Source organism: Setaria italica, chromosome II (assembly GCF_000263155.2).
Source record: "Setaria italica strain Yugu1 chromosome II, Setaria_italica_v2.0, whole genome shotgun sequence".
NCBI lineage: Eukaryota > Viridiplantae > Streptophyta > Magnoliopsida > Poales > Poaceae > Setaria > Setaria italica.
Genome location: NC_028451.1, coordinates 45,028,426 through 45,044,752, shown reverse-complemented (window position 1 = coordinate 45,044,752; position 16,327 = coordinate 45,028,426). Strand labels below are relative to the sequence as shown.

General features: G+C 48.3%; 2 protein-coding genes and 2 pseudogenes across 2 annotated transcripts; 1 reads left to right on the top strand and 3 right to left on the bottom strand.

The window, feature by feature from the left end:
• Positions 1 to 473: 473 nt before the first annotated feature.
• LOC101765899 (PLASMODESMATA CALLOSE-BINDING PROTEIN 3) lies at positions 474 to 3,897 on the bottom strand. The gene is made up of 4 exons (XM_004958163.3): positions 3,546 to 3,897; positions 2,563 to 2,796; positions 1,600 to 1,633; positions 474 to 1,145 (listed from the first exon to the last, which is right to left on the bottom strand). The coding sequence occupies exons 1-4, from the start codon at positions 3,601 to 3,603 to the stop codon at positions 902 to 904; spliced, it is 570 nt and encodes a 189-aa protein (XP_004958220.1). The 5' UTR covers positions 3,604 to 3,897; the 3' UTR covers positions 474 to 901.
• A 3,466-nt stretch (positions 3,898 to 7,363) lies between these two features.
• On the top strand, positions 7,364 to 11,539 carry LOC101765488 (ribosome biogenesis protein WDR12 homolog). Its single transcript, XM_004958162.3, has 14 exons — positions 7,364 to 7,628; positions 7,716 to 7,816; positions 7,915 to 8,021; positions 8,689 to 8,724; positions 8,824 to 8,906; positions 9,034 to 9,101; positions 9,200 to 9,310; positions 9,385 to 9,519; positions 9,896 to 10,039; positions 10,410 to 10,518; positions 10,602 to 10,738; positions 10,827 to 10,862; positions 10,946 to 11,078; positions 11,213 to 11,539. The coding sequence occupies exons 1-13, from the start codon at positions 7,481 to 7,483 to the stop codon at positions 11,036 to 11,038; spliced, it is 1,308 nt and encodes a 435-aa protein (XP_004958219.1). The 5' UTR covers positions 7,364 to 7,480; the 3' UTR covers positions 11,039 to 11,078; positions 11,213 to 11,539.
• A 2,844-nt stretch (positions 11,540 to 14,383) lies between these two features.
• On the bottom strand, positions 14,384 to 14,728 carry LOC101772105 (annotated as a pseudogene).
• Positions 14,729 to 14,739: 11 nt separating this feature from the next.
• Positions 14,740 to 15,215, bottom strand: LOC101765093 (annotated as a pseudogene).
• Between the last annotated feature and the right edge of the window lie 1,112 nt (positions 15,216 to 16,327).

Here is a 16,327-nt window from a genome sequence, read left to right as displayed (position 1 = left end):
GGTTAGGCTTCGCTGGATCCGGGACGCCTTGGTACGGCGAGCACTGCTCGGTCGGCATGTCCCGGCCGTGGGGTCGTCTGCGGCTTGCAACTAGCGTGTGCCTCTTCCTACGGGCAGCATCCACCGCGAATCCGTGCTTTAAGCAAGGCAACAAGGCGGCGACAGAGCAAGGGGAACCCCACTCGAGCCAGACCAACCTGACGCGCCAAGCCACCTAACGGTAACATCAATTTGCGCTGCCGCCGTGTTTTTTATAGCAAGGCTCAACGGCATCGACAATGGAAGTACCGCGATTTCCTTTTGAAGACTATACGGGGTAGGAGGGCTGTGCGAGTCTTTGCGTCAAGAATCGACAGAGAACATCACATATTCTGGAGGTCACAGAGTTCTATCTCAGTCTCAATTTTTCATGTTGACGAGGCCCAGAAGGAGCAGGACACCGAGAACAGGAGCCACCCACAGGGCGACAGGTGTGAGGGACCTGATGACATGCAAGTTGATCAAAAGCACACCATGGCATTGTCCCAGCAGCATTTTCATTGCAACCAGCCTTGATCTAACCTACTGGCTTCCCTACATTTACATGATTAACAACGGAATAAAAAGATAGGCAATCGTCCTTGCACGACAGAGACCGCCATCCTACCAAATAACAGGGTACACTGAAGAACATGGTGTGGTCTCAAAGGAAAACAGAACGCCACCCCACCCATGAACACCCCCCATCGGCACCGGACACGAAGCAGGCACTAGTGGAGTTTTGGACAGGATGCATTAGGCTTCCGTTATGTTCCTTTCTCCATGGATCATCAGAGCACTCCTGAAGCAAGCTTGCCAAAAGGGTGATGTGCTTTCTACTAGCAGGTAGGAGGAGTAGGGTCTTGTCTCTTGGGGTCAAACGTCATGCGAATGCGATGGCGGAGAGGAGCACGGTGAGGACGGCGGCCACCCCAGCGCTTGGGAGCAAGCTCGCCGCTGCAGTGTCCATGCCGGTGCCTGCCGGTCCTAGACCGAGCCCAGCGCCAGTGGTTCCAGTAGTAGTACCGGTTCCCATGCCTGTGCTGGTGGTGCCGGCACCGGGCGTGAAGGTTCCTGGGGTACCGCCCATTGTGCCTCCAGTGGTCGGGGTCATCGTTCCAACAGCGCTGTATAAGGAAGGCAATGCTGTTAGTAATATTGATTCAAGTATATGCTGAATGTTCTGCAATTCCTAATACAATCATCTGCCAGCTATGTCTTTCATGCTGCTAGTGCTAATTGAACACACTGCTGCAGTCAAGTTCATGATGCAGAATTGTAAAAAAAAGGATCTCTAGCATGGGACTATAGAAACATAAAAAGGACAACAATGGCCATGAAGAAGTATAGCGCGTATATCCCAACATACAATTGCAAATTGCGATTCATAGGTATGCATGTTGAATATTCCTCTAGTGCAACTGATCTGATGTATAAATTCCAGTTTCTTATTCCAGAATTCGCTAGTAGCATGAGCATCATTTCAATTTCAGTGCACACATGATACAATTTTGAAGTAGTACTTCATGGATCACGGTACAGACTACAGAGTTAATAATTTAAGTGAAGTTCACAATGTACCTTGCACTTGTAGGGTAAGAGCAGCCAGAAGAACCTGAAATTGATAGAACATAAAGACCATATAAGATACAAGCAAGACTCCGATTGAGGTCTTCCAAAGATTCTGATTGAGTGATATGCCACCAGCCAGAAGAATATGGAAGCAATAGAACATAAACATCATATACAACGCTGGAATCTGTCTTTTGAATGATAGAACAATTAACATCGCAAAAAAAATCTACATCATACTACAATTTACTTCCTTCAGAAAACAAGGAAAAAAATTGAATGCACTTTCATGCCAATTCGTGCCAGCACACACACCAAAGAATATAGCACAATGCAATAGCTTCGAACTTTGCAAAAAGTTCTTGAAAATTTCTTGTAGTTATTCGCAAAGTTTCTATTTTACTATTTTAGTTAAGCTAGTAACTAAATGAAATGTACCAAAATGATCTGATTCACAATCTTCCATGTCAAGTGGTACAAGCACACAAGTTAAAACCTTTAACGAACTTTAGAGATGCAATGGTAGATGGCATGAATAATGATTCCACTATCACGACAATTCGTCATTTCCTTTCAGCGCACACCAACCAATATAAAGCACAATGCAACAGGTTTGAACTTTGCAAAATTTTCTTTTAGTTATTGAAAAGTTTCTACTTGACTATTTTAGTTAAGCGAGTCCACATCAATAGCCTAATCCAGTGCCTGTACAGAACCTGATTCCCTAAAGCTTGACCAATACACCAGGATAGCTTTTGCTAACACTAACTGATAACTAAATGAAATGTAGCAAAATGATCAGATTCACAATCTTCCACGGAAAAAAAAAGTTGAGCTCAGATGGCACAGGCGCACAAGTTCAGAAAACCTAACAAACTTTCGAGATGCACATGCACTGCAAAGCAAAGTGAGTATTGATTCGACTAGCCACTAGCATGCAACTTGCAGCCAATCTCATGAAGATGCCATTACTTGGGTCACTGGTGGTGAGGGTGGCGGTGCCGGTGAAGTCGCAGGTGGCGCCCTTGGCCTTGTTGTTCTGGTAGTAGCTGTTGGCCGCCCAGGAGCAGTGCGCGGCGACGGTGTTGGGGTTGTAGCACCCCCCGTTCTCATGGATGGAGTTGCAGTCCGCCCCCGAGCCGCAGGCGTAGTCGATGGTCTTCTGCATCGAGGCCTGCGGCGCATCCTGCTTGCACACGCACCACTCTGCACAACAATATCAAAAAGATCACTAGAGATTACAGGAAAGCTTTGGGCATTTCAGCGCAGATGGCCAGCATGCCAGGGGAATGTGACGAAAGGCAACAGATTTGAGTGAGGTTTGCCAGTTCACACAACGAAAGGAAGAGGGCACGCCACTTTTGCAACGGAAATCTTAGCTTTTCGTGTAAGTTTTGTGCTGCATGTCAGTTAAACAAAAGCAGAAAAAAGGGTGTCAAAGAAGCCCTTTTGGGGGGAGCTCTAATCTTCATTCATGAGTAAGTGAGAAGAAATTTCCCTCTCCCCTGCTCTGTTCTTGAACGAATCTCCTGAAAACAGGAGGAATAAATACTGAAATGATGCAGCGGATGACCACCGTCAACTTGGAATTTTTTTTTATGGAAATGGAATCTAGAAAGAATTCCATGGCATAAACAGTACATCTCAGAAGCAACGTCTGGTTCGTCCACGAAACAAGGAAAAAGGAACTAAACCAAAGGAACTAAAGCTTCTCATTGTTTCAGAAGCAACAATAGATGAAAACAAGGAACCTTCTCATTCGTCCAGAACTGAGGAAGGTCACACATTTTAGAACACAGAAAACAAGCACAAAGAACTCGAGCTGATCCGGCCGAAGATAACCAGCGAGAACGACAGAAAAGAAGCGTCCGGAGACATTATGGCAGTCAAACCAACAAAATCTAAGAGGAGAGGAGAGAAAGGTTAGGGGAAAAAAAAAAGGGAAGGGGGCTCACGTGACGCGACGAGACTGGACGAGAGAAGAAGCACCACCGCCACCACCAGGGCCTTCATGATCTTGTTGTACTACTGCCGCTGCTGCCTAGGGGAGGACGAGAGCTCTCTGGGAGAGAGCTTCGTGGAGAGAGTGTGAGAGTTGGGGGCTGTGCCTGTGTGAGCTCGCCTTCACACGGAGGAGAAGAGAAGAGATGCGAGCAGAGTGAGAGTGAGAGCGTGTGCAGTGCAGCACGGCTGCACGGAGTGGCGGGTCACCTCAGGACAAGGGCGCGGCAGTAGGAGGAGCACGCGTGCTTCTGCTTCGGTGTGTATTTGATCTGCCACGGGTGCCTACTGATTCCGATTTTAATTTGCGTCCTCGTCCTTTTCTACGCGCATCGGCGACGGTTACGACCTCTCGGAGACTGAGCTCGCAGCCTCGCACTCGCACCCACCACCTCTGCTTTGCGGCCTTTTGCAGGTTCCCGCTCTCCTGCCTGCCCACCGCACCGTTGCAAAATGCCATCGCCAGCATATTTCGTGTGGAATTTCATCTCCTGATGCTTGGCACCACCCTTTTTGTGCGTGGAACTTTGCAAAAGTTTTGATTCCTGACGTGGTATTTTATATGCTTTTCTCCTGGGGATTTTATTCTTCGAAATAGATACTGGTATTAGCATTTTGCGCCTTCTGGATGGTGTTCTTGAGGTCAGCATTGCATTGCATTGCATCTGTCAATTCCCTACTGTTTTTCTTGTGGAATTAATTGCAGATTATAACGGGACTGAAATGAATAGGTCAGTGATGGAGACAGAAAAATAAAATGCGTGGTTTAATTAGTAAATGCTCGTCAAAGTTCAGATGCACCATGCTGCCCGCATTTCTCTGGATGTTCTGACGAGACGAAACCGTATTGCTGTTGATCACAGCTGGGACGGTCTCACCAAACATCTTAAAAGGGTTGCCTATGATAGCATTGATACGAGATGGATTTGTGACTTTGGATCCGACGAACAGGTTTTATCTCTCTACCGAACACGGACGATCAGCTTCATAAATCTGGTTTTAATGTCCCTGAGCCCCTGCATTCCGCGTCAAATTGGTAGTAGTAGAGAGAATCCTATGGATGGATCGATGCCTTGCTGGCCTGAAGCATTTCCTGCACGTCTGGTATCGGCGTAAATGCAGCGGAAATACCTTCATGTGGTACGCTCCCATGTCATTACGGCTCCCCAGGTGAAAAAACAGCAGTGACCTTTTTCCGGTACAGTACCAGTCGTCGAGACGTCGTGTAGCGTGGTTACTGGTGTCAATACAAAAGCAAAGGTGGCACAGTCAGAGGGGGGCTTCAGCAATTTTTTTGCTGTCTCCGAGAATTTTACTGTACCTTGATGGGGCTCATTATACTTTGGTGGAATGGTGGGTGTGGTGGCGGGGCCCACCTTGTCAGAGAAAACGACCGGACAGTCCGTCTACGTCCGGTTGGATGGGTCTCTCAGTCCACTTTGCAGTGTGTCTGGAGCAAAGCTGTAAATGCAAAAACGTTGCAGTTACACCGAGCGATGTTGTTGATGTTGGCACCAACACAATCGTCGCCGGCACCAAGAAAGCTCGAGCCAACCTCTCGGGCACAAGAAACTCTTCTTTCTTACCGGCACGAAGAAACGAAGTGGTCGAGCTTACCTCGTTGCGAGCAGGTTTCTGTTTGGAGCACACATACTCCAATTTGCAAGGAACCGCAAAAGAGCGAGAAGAAGATGTAACTTGTATGTAAGGTCCCCAGCCCGATACTCTCCAGCCAAATGCAGAGAAGGGCCTGGAACTGGCGTCAACAATCTGTACACGGCATACCTGACGTAGCAAAGCTAAGCATACGCCGTCCGGCTGTCGGCTGTTCGCACTCTCTCCGGAACACACACTCCGGGAGTAGCTACACGACTACGAAGACGGCGCCGCCAGATTGGCTCTTGCGCGTGAAGGCTGGCGACGCATGCGCGAGGACCCGCCTCCGATCCGGAGCCCGGGCCTTTCTGCTGCTTTGCGAGACAGCAGAGAGCGCGCTCGCTCGCTCGCTCGCTCGCTCACTGAGACGATCCAGAGCCCGCACAGTTTGGTTGGCGCGTGGCCGGCAGATCACTCGCTCGGCGATGATCACCCACCGCCTTTGACCCCAGCGCGGCTCAGATTAGATTCCCCAACTCCAATCGTGGTGCATGCTCTGACTGATTGGTTCTCTCTCTGGTTGGTGGCAGTGCCGGCCTGCGCGAATGGACGGGAATATATGCTTCCGCCGTCAAGTGGGCTGCGAATCATTGCGCCGTGTCCGGACGCCCACCAGTCACCGGCCGGACGAGCGAGCGCATTTGTTTTCTGAAGAAAATCATGTGCTCAAGGCATTTTTCCTAGTAGCCATGCGACTCGGCTGCTCGTGCGGCCGCTGGTACTAGCGATCCCAGTTCACTGATCCCATCGCGCAGGAGCCGTTGCACTCGCGCAGGGATGACTGGGCAACCATGTGTGTGTGTGTGACTGAGGTGTCTGCTCCTAGCGTGCACGTGCGGCAGGAGCTGAGGGGGAGATAGTACTGCTAGTATATTTGAACTGTTGTCTATGGCTGCTGAACGCCTGAACGGCTACTGACTGGCGCTGCCAGTGCTAGAGTTCGAGGACTAGCTAGGCTAATCAATCAACTCAACGGCAACCAGGTGATGGCGACCATCGTCAAGTTCCGTGCGCGCCGTGCCGGATAGCCGGCCGGATCGGACAAGAGTCGAGGACAAGGCCACGCCACCCTGGCGCAGTGCAGCCAGCTGTGGAGCTGACTAGAATCTTGGTGTCGTCCTGGGTTTCGTCGCCTGAAGCCAGGTCCGTCACCCTGCGCTCGCGACTCGCGAGCTTCGTGAAGGTGCAACCGAGCTTGCAAGTCACAGGCTCACAGCCACCGTGCCCTGGAGCTGCCGTCACCACCACCATGCCCTGTGAGCTGTGACTACCTGACCAAACTTTCGCTGCTCATTACCATGCGGCATGGCAGCGAAAGCCGCCTCCGAGGTTCGTACAAGTCTGCTGTAGCAGGTACCTAACAGCATTGATCAGCGCGGTACGCCATGGCATAGGACGGAGCTGATTGCTCCTGAGAATTGCGGTTGCTGCGCATCACCGTTTTCCTTCCACCACAACCCATCCGAGGATGATGACTTCTGTGCTTTTCTTCAGACCGAAATCCCTCGGCCTGGCAGAACGATGTCGGGTCGGGCCGTCGGGGTGGGCTGGGCCAAGTTATATGTTGCTACTTTGCCCCGCATGACGATGAAAATGGTTGGCTCGGCAGCTCGGCGGAAGGAGTTTATTTTCCTCTGAGGCCTGCCTGGCATTTTTTTTTCTGAGAGGAAAAAGATATTTTACTTGGGTTACTTTTAGGCAGTTTAAGCCAACTTCAAGTTGCATATAAATCATCCAAATTTTTTTCTGAAAAGTACAATGACTTTTTTCGATCAGCAATCACAACTTTGTGAGCATGTGACAACATCTTATGCATGTTTTTTTTAGCTGAGCACATACATAAAATCTGCATATTATTGCATTTGCTAAACAATCAAAGAGGCTAAATTGTCAGGGCTAGTCATTTGGCTAAGAGAAAAGAAATCTAAAACGCAAGTCCAAAGTCCAGTTTTGATGATCCAATAATAAAGGGAGATTTTATATCTACACCTTCAAAAACAAGGAATATTTAATACTCCAACTGTCAAAGACATTAGTATTTTGCAACCTTAGCGGGATTTAAACATAAATAAGACTAGGTTGAGGGGCTTGTCCCAAAAGTTGCAATCCCCATTCCCCAACCCCAACACCCCTGTTCGAACTCCAAAAACCCTTCCCCAACCCTTCCCGCCGCCGCCACGCCGTCGCCGACCACCACCACATCCTCGCCCTCCTCCTATCCGCCGCCGCAGCCATGGACGCCGACCCCTCGCGCCAGGTGCGCGTGCGCTTCGTCACCAAGATGCCGCCCCCACTGCGTGCGCCGCCCGCCGCCATCGCCGTCCCCGCCGACCTCTCCCGCATGGGCCTCTCCGAGATCGTCAACAGCCTCCTCGCCGCCGGTGAGCGCCCCACGACCCAGTCCCTGCCATCCGTAGAGATGTACGAGCCGCAGATTTCTAACCTTTTTTCTCGCTCCCGTCCCGCAGCCGAACCGGACCACAAGGCGCAGCCCTTCGACTTCCTCGTGGACGGCGAGCTCGTGCGGCTGCCGCTCCAGCAGTTCCTCCTCGCCAAGGGCATCACCGCGGTACGAAATTTTTGTTCTACGCTTGAATTTGTTTCCGGAGTTGCTGTGGCAGGTTGCGGTTGTAAATTGTGCGAGGATTGGGTGTGAATGTTTTGCAGGAGAGGGTGCTTGAGCTCGAGTATGTGAAAGCCGTGGCACCAAGGAAGCAGGACAAACCCTGCCCCCATGATGACTGGGTTAGTGCGGTCGATGGATCAAACCCAAGGTATGGGTTGTCTTGTTGTTTGTGTGCAGCCTGATAACTGTGGAAGTAACTTGTCTGGATTATAAATGCTTTCTATTTTCTGTTATTTGGCACGGCTTGTGTATTGTGTGGATGACCTGGGTTTAAATTTTTGATTTGATCGATGTGCCTTAGTTTTGTAGGAGAAACTCAGATTGTATAGCGTTTTACTTCATCTGGTTTGGGAAATGAATCAGATGGCTCTGCTTGCTTAAATACCTATCTGGATACTTTAGTTAATAGTTGCTTGATATATATTTTAACTATGCTGGCATTGGTGCACTTCAGCTAAGTTTTGAGCACAGCATCCTGTTCCTGTTAGGCTGTTATATGCTGTTCCGCTGCTCCTCCTTCCACCTACTTGGGTAGTGAACTAGTGATGACACAACTAGAAGTACAACTGAAATAAAAATCACAGGATGACCATAAAACATAGACATTGGTTTGTAAAGTATAGCGCACACCATATAAGCTAGGGGTACTAATCAAAGAGAACACTTCACCTCTATAATATCACATAAAAACAGAGGAAGCTATACAAAGTGACGAATTTGATTATTTCTGTTGTTAGAATGAACATTTTGCATCTTATTTAAAGTTTTAATTTCATGTGGTTTGTGTAACTACTAAATTACTTGTTGTTTGGCAGTTTCATATTAACAGGATGCTATGATGGTCTTGCAAGGTATATATAGCTCAAAATCTAGTATTTTATTTAACTCTAGTAGATTTGTTGCAAGTATATGGACTTGTTGCATACCTTATCCTTCCACTGTTTACATAGGTTATGGAAAGATGCAGCAGTATGTACACAAATTTTGGAGGGACACAGCGAGGCGATTACTTCTACCAGATTCATCAATAAAGGTAAGCATGCTCGATATAACAGCTTTTTGCTCATTATGTTACAAGGGCATCCGTTCCAAAATTTCCTGCTCCATTGTCGCATTTTCATATTATGTTATAGTTACTGGCATGAATTATGTTGTTGCAGGAGGTGACACTGAGAGCAGTCTGCATGTAGTGACTGGCTCAAAGGATAGATCATTGCGGCTATACAAGGTAAATGTGCTACTTTTTTATTACTTTTTAACCCAAGTCTTGTTCGTTCCATTGTAATATTTTTCTTATATCCTACATTATGCCTTGGACTCCTGAAGTGTGATACATCAGTCAGTATGGACTACCCAAAGCGGGTTGGGGCTTACAAAATTCTTCGTGGGCACACATCATCAGTTCAAAGTATTGCTGTAGACCCTTCAAGAGATATGGTAATAATCACAAGTGTTGCTATTTTTACTTACTGTGTCCATGTTTCCTTCTGACCTCTTCTCTGGGTACCTAGCTATGTTCTGGTTCCTGGGATAGCACCATCAAGTTGTGGGCAGTTGAAGGATCTGAAGAAGACGGTGATGCTGTTTCATTGAAGAAGAGAAGGACGAATTCTGACTCATCTGGACCTGAAGAGTCTCAGTTAGAGGTACTAGCTACATTCTACTCTGAATTCATGGTCCTTTGACTGATTTAGTTAGGAAGTTATGTATTTTCATCACCTTATTTGATATCTACTGTTTTGCCCTTGAGGTGCTGACCTGTAAAGTATATGGTTACTCAGCCACAAAACAAGAATTTCTCTTCATGGTGCTGCTTTAGGATTAGATGAATAAGTTACAGTTATTGGGTTTGGGTTGGCTAATGGTTTTCAAAACCATGTATATGTATTTAATGTGTATTTACTACCATGATTTTGTGAGAGATAGAAGGCTGCCACTCAGTATGATTTTTTCCCCTTTTCTAGTCTTAAAATTCATGATAAGTCCCACTTATCTCAATGTTTGGTTCCTGTTGTAATCCAGGGTTCAGCCATTTCAACACTTCTGGGACATACACAATGTGTTACTGCTGTTACATGGCCTGAGCAGCAAACAATATATTCAGCATCTTGGGATCATTCTGTTCGGCAGTGGGATGTCCAAGCAGTGAAAGAAACATGGAATATGGTATGTACAATTTCTTTATATTCTAAAATATTAAATATGTAGTTAACTCTCTAATTGGTTACCGTAGATGAGTCCTGATGATTTTCCCTCACTTAAATTCATCCGTGTATTGCAAAGGGGGTGTATGAACAGCATTCTGTTTTTCTGCTAGCATACAGTTAAGAAGAAAACTATTTTTCTATGCTAATTCACTGGCATCTCCACTTCTAGTGATGATCTTCTCCTGAGTTTGGCTGAGGAGACTGCAAAAAATGGAAGTCTCTGCATAGTTCTTGACTGTTAAATGTAGTGAATTAATATTTGAACTATCGTGTTCTGTTTCATAACTGATTCCGTCTTATTTCACATTTTCACATGAACCTTTTCTTAGTTTTCTGAGAAGGCCTTGAATTGCTTGGACTGTGGCGGTGAGGGCTCTTCCTTGATTGCTGCTGGAGGCTCTGATCCCATTTTGAGAGTATGGGACCCTCGCAAACCTGGTAAATATTTGATGACTATACTTTTATTTATCTTTCTTAGACCATATTCTAACTAGCCGATGTGTTTTTCCCCTTCAAAACAGGATCATTAGCTCCTGTTTTTCAGTTCTCCTCTCACTCAAGCTGGATCACTGCCTGTAAATGGCATCCAAGCTCCTGGTTTCATCTGGTATCATCTTCTTTTGATGGGAAAGTGATGTTGTGGGATCTAAGAACAGCAGTATGATTCTAATAATCTCGTTATTTACCTCATTTGCGCCTTAAATTGTTGCATAAAATTGGGGCTAATGATATTGCTCCTGTTGTAGTGGCCGCTTGCTTCTGTGGACTCACACAAAGACAAGGTATTCTTTTGTGCGGTGTTTCATTTTCCATATTTCAGGGGAAGGGGGAAAAGAATGAGGTGTGCTAGCTTTGGTTATTTCAGGTTTTATGTGCGGACTGGTGGAAAGGGGACAGTGTGATCAGTGGTGGAGCTGATTCCAAGTTATGCATCGCATCGGGTATTGAAATTGTGTGATGAAGTTTTTTGTCGTGCCCCTTGAGTCCATGCTATTCAGGTTCGAACTTTTTTTAAGTAACATTGTTTTAAATGGTTCTATTTTATTCTTTCCTGCTGTATACTTACGCTTTCCCCTTGTGAAACCACTTAGATGCTTCTTAACTACTAGCTAACTGCCGTTCAATTTCACAGATAACATTGGTCGACAAGCCATACCTAAAAGCCAACCAATGTCAATTATGGTTGGGACATATGCAGCCCCTTCAGTCAGATGAAGATACAGCACAGGGCTTGCCATTTATGTATGCCACTTATGCATGAGTATGCATAAGTAAGATCCTTAGTAATGGATCACTAATTTTGCTCTCAACTTTTTGCTTGTTACTTCATTGGTGAAATTGACACCAAAATTGTTGTATTATCCCAAGACCATGAATTGTAAGTCACTTGGTTGCTGGGCTGGTCCGCCTGGTCGCTTCTGTTTTATGCCGTGAATGTGATCAACGTTATTTGTGTGCAGTTGGTTTCCTTCAGAGTAACTTAGTATGTGGGTACTGTGTGTTGTAATATTGAACTCCTAATGCGCTTGATACATAACCATTAACCAAGCTTAAGGAAGGGATCCATGGCCATCTCCCGCATCCAGGACAGAGTTTTTCAGTAGAACTCAAATTGGCTTTGATTATCATTTTTTATAGAAAAAAAAAACAAACAGGCAAGACCGCACGAGAGCAGCCTATTATATTAGTACTGACGAGAAGAAGTTTAGCCTGCTTGATCCTGAGCTCACTGTTCCGTACTGAGTGGGTGCTCCGTAGACATGCCGTATCCCCGTCAACTCGTTCGAGTCTGTTCGAGCAGTCCGTTTCGATCACGTATACGTACCGGCACCAACTCTTGCATCTGCGTATATGAAAAAACGGCTGACGCATCGATCCGCAGCCCTGGAACTGTAGTGCACGTCGATCTGCACCCGCCAAGTTTAACCTACCGGCCAGGGCGGCCAGCGATATGATGGGGTCGGCGCTGGGACGCGAAGCCCGAGCCGCAATGGTCGCTGATCCTCCCCTCGCCCTCGCCAACAACGTCGAGCTGCCCGCGGACGTGCTCTACGAAATCCTGCTCCGCGTCCCGGCCAAGGCGTTCTAGCTCTGCTGCCTCCGCCTCGTCCGCCGGTCTTGGCGGTCGCTCACCTCGGACACCCGCTTTGCCAGAGCCCACTCGTCCCGCCACCCCCTGATCGCCGGCCTCCGCCGCCACCAGGATGAGATCCATGTCATTGACGTGTACTCCGGCAGCATCGCCAAGAGGATACGTGGCCTCGGGATCACACCGCTCGACGTGAATTTGAGCACGCAAGGCGATCTAGTCTGCTTCTCAGTAGCTACTTCTAATACTCGTCGATCCGGTATGCACGATTCAGAATCCAGTATACTAAACCCGATCACGGATGTAACCACCGTCTTGCCCGGATGGATGCATGGAAACTGGCCTATCAACGTGCATACTCGGACGCGTCCCCTCCACGGGTGACCACAAGGTGCTCCGCTGTTAGCGTCCGGTGACAGGATACAAGTCTGGAGAATAGAATTGGAGGAAGGGTAGCACAGAGCAGAGGCAAGAAGAACAGATCCAGGATGAAGGAGCTTGCGTGAGCAAGTTTACTAATCTGTTACATCCCCTTCTCTCCCATCTTTCCCTAGCATAAGTAGCAGCGATAAGCCCAGCAAGCAGATGGGTCAGCGGCCTCTAGTTGATCCACTCATTACCAGTGACTCGCTTGTTGGGCCTCCTGGTTCTCGGCATAGCTCGCGGCCCACTTGCTTCCTCTTCGGTGCTGACATCCGCGTCGGCAAAGTCTTTGCTACAAATCCCCAGTAGTGTGAGGTCAAAACTCTCATCGCCGGCAACGGTGGAGACCAAAGCTGGAGGGCGAGGCCACATTCTCCCGTTTGCGTGTCACTGGATTTCTGGAAGATAGCAGTCGTCGACGGAGTCGTTTACTTCTTGTTGGATGGCTTCTCCATCGATGACTTTCCTGACGACGAGCATGGCAGTATAGCTTCGTTCGACCTAGCGACCGAGGAGTGGGCGCCAATGTAGGGTCCCTTGAGCCATCTTGACGCCATGCTCATTTACAGTCACCGATTGTTGGGCAACATCCAGTTAGCCAAGTTGAATGGTTGCTTGGTCATGATCCATCACGCGGACCAATATTGCTCAATGGATTTATGGTTCCTGCAGGAAAAGATCAACAAGGAGTCTTGGACCAAACAATACACCGTACAATACACTACTTCCCTGTCGAATTGCCTTTTATTTAATTTTCCATATCCATTGGTTGTGTTAGATGATGGGAGAATGGTAGTGTGGTTTGGAAAGGCACGGGCTTTAAGATCATATAATCCAATACTAAGTACATGGGAAGATTTGGGCGTGCTGGAAGATTATGTTCCCGTGAGCATGTACGAAGGAAGTCTCTTGCGATCAGGTCTTCAGGTTGACCCTTGAGCTTCCTCAAGCATATATGCACCTAATTGATTGTGAATCCTTATTTCTTTGCATACTTTGGGGCCATGCTAGAGCAATATATTCTTTGACCCAAAATGATACTTCTCCTTTTAAAAAAATTATATGTTACTATAATTCGGATTATGACAAAGTTAAAGTGAGATATACTTCGGTACTGTTGGAGCAGTATGGAGTTAGTTGGTTATGTGTAATTTGCTATATTTGTTCTATTACTATGACGAGACACACGTCAAACATGGTAGTGGTGATGTCAACTATCTAGATACTTAGTAATTCAAATTATTTATTTTGTAGGCGTGTGATATATGTATGGAGTACTGTATAAACGAAGATAAGGTTTATCCTATCTCATTTGTCGCAATGTGAAGTATTTCCAAAAGAAGTTCTTGCACTCAATCGTTAGTTTATTCTCGTGCTGTTTTGATTTGTAAAACAGGACAGTGTAGATGGTTTCATAGACCCTCGCGTTGTTTTTGAAGGGACCAGACCAGTGCGAAGCATCTCGCAGGGAATTCAATTCGCACAGAGAAAATCTTAAGGACTCCTAAATTGACAATACTAAAAGACTAGCTGCACATAAGCAATGACGTAAACTGAACTTGGCAGAGTTTATTGTTTGTACATCATGGCGAGTCGTAAGACAGCCTCGTACCCCACAGTAATTTGGCACACGCAATCTGAGCATTGGAAAACAACAAGGAAACAAGAACCGATGCAAGAACAAGGAGGAAACACACGGAAGCAGTTCAAGTACGCTGGGACATGTACACCACGGATGGGTGGAGTAGCTAGTGCGGCGTACATGCCGTAGGATGCAGCCCTGATCGTGCATCATGGCTTAGCCGCCTCCGGCTCTGGGAAGTGGAACTCGATCGGGAACGACCGGCATCTCGGGCTTCGGCGGCAGCTCCACCTTGGGGAAGGGCGGCAGCTCCGGTTTCGGTGGCAGGTGGACCTCCGGGAACGGAGGCAGCTCGACCTTGGGCAGCGGGGGCAGCTCAGGCACGGGCAGGTGCGGCGGGAACTCCGGCTCCTCCTCCTTGGGCGTCGCCTCCTCCAGCTTCCGTGCCGCGCTGGTCATCATGACGGCGCACGAGAGGAGCAGCGCGAGGAGGAGCGCTACGACAGCTACGACATTCAGCTACGACAGCTCCCATAAAACCGTATGCTGTCCATACTTTGGCAGGTCACTTGCGCGCTTCAGCCTTCCTCTCTTTTTTGGCAGCTTTTTCCTCTGCAGCTTCTGCTTTCTGTTGTCGAATCAAAGCAAGGCGATCTAAATCTTTCCTAGCCTGTTCTGTTTTTCCTTGCTCCTGAAGCTTCATGTAACGGTCATGAGATTTCTGCTTCTCAAGCTCCTCCCTTTCACGCCTGGAGATGTTGGTTGTCTTGCCAATATCGATATCCTTGGCTTTAATATTCTTTGGTTTCACCAGGTTTGGATTCTCAATCTCGATAAGGCCTTCCGTACCCTTGTGTTTGGGTTTTGCAAACCTTCAGATTCTTCTTTCTCTTCTGGTTGTCCCCTTGTATCAGAGACATCCTTTTCAGCTTGCTTCTTGAAGGTTCTTGGACGGTCTGCTGAACTACCAGCCGCGATCTCCTCCGGGGAGGAGAAGGTGCGCTCCCCCGTGGGCTTGTGCTTGAACTTGCCCTTCGCCATGGACGCGGACTACGCTTGCGGATGTTGCGGCGGCGTTGGCAAGCCCTGCAGCAGCTGCTTCGGCGCGTGGGGTAGCGTGGCTCTTGGGGGTTCTTGCCGCGGGGGGTTGGGGTTTTATTGGCTAGTGCCTTTCCGAATACGAGCCCCCTTCAACTCGATAGTCTGATCTACTATTCCATTTCAGTGACGAACCGGCGCCCTCCCTCCTGCATCTGCGTATATGAGTCCGCCGACGCATCGATCCACCGCCCTGGAAATTAAACGTCAATCTGCACTGCACCCGCCAAAGTTGGGCCGACGATGGGTTCAGCGCTGGGACGCGACGACCGAGCCTCAATGGTCGCTGACAACGTCGAGCTGCCCGCGGACGCGATCTACGAGATCCTGCTCCGCGTCCCGGCCAAGGACCTCTGCCGCCTCCGCCTCGTCTGCCGTGGCGCTCCCTCACCTCCGACCCCCGCGTCATCAGAGCCCACTCGTCCCGCCACCCACTGATCACCGGCCTCCGCCATTTTGACCATGAGATCCACGTCGTCGACGTGCACACAGGCAGCATCGCCAGGAGGATGGAGGGCCTTGTTGGGCTTATTTCTCCGCACGAGTTGAGTTTCAGCACACAAGGTGATCTGGTTTGCTTCTCGGCAGCTACTCCTAACTTGCTCAAGTCACAAGCCCGTGTACTAGACCCGATCACCGGTGTAACCACCGTCTTCTCGGATGGAGGCATGGAATCTGACCTATCAGCGTGCATACTTGGGCACGTCCCCTCCACGGGGGAACACAAGTTGCTCCGCGTTGGCAATGTCGTGCTCCGCAACGGCTGGGACATCATTCTTACAAATTACCAACGGTGTGTGGTCATAACACTTGTCATCGACAACGGTGGTGGCCAAAGGTGGAAGGAGACGAGCCCACATCCTTCCGTCTGTGTATCACTAGCAGATTCCCGGCACACAACAGTCATCGATGGAGTCATTTACTTCTTGCTGCGTAACTTCTCTATGAAAAACCTTCCTAGCGGCATCAAGTCAGACAGTGTAGTTTCTTTCGACCTGTCAACCGAGGCCTGGAGGCCGACGACTATTCGGGGTCCCTTGAGCACCCATCTCCGT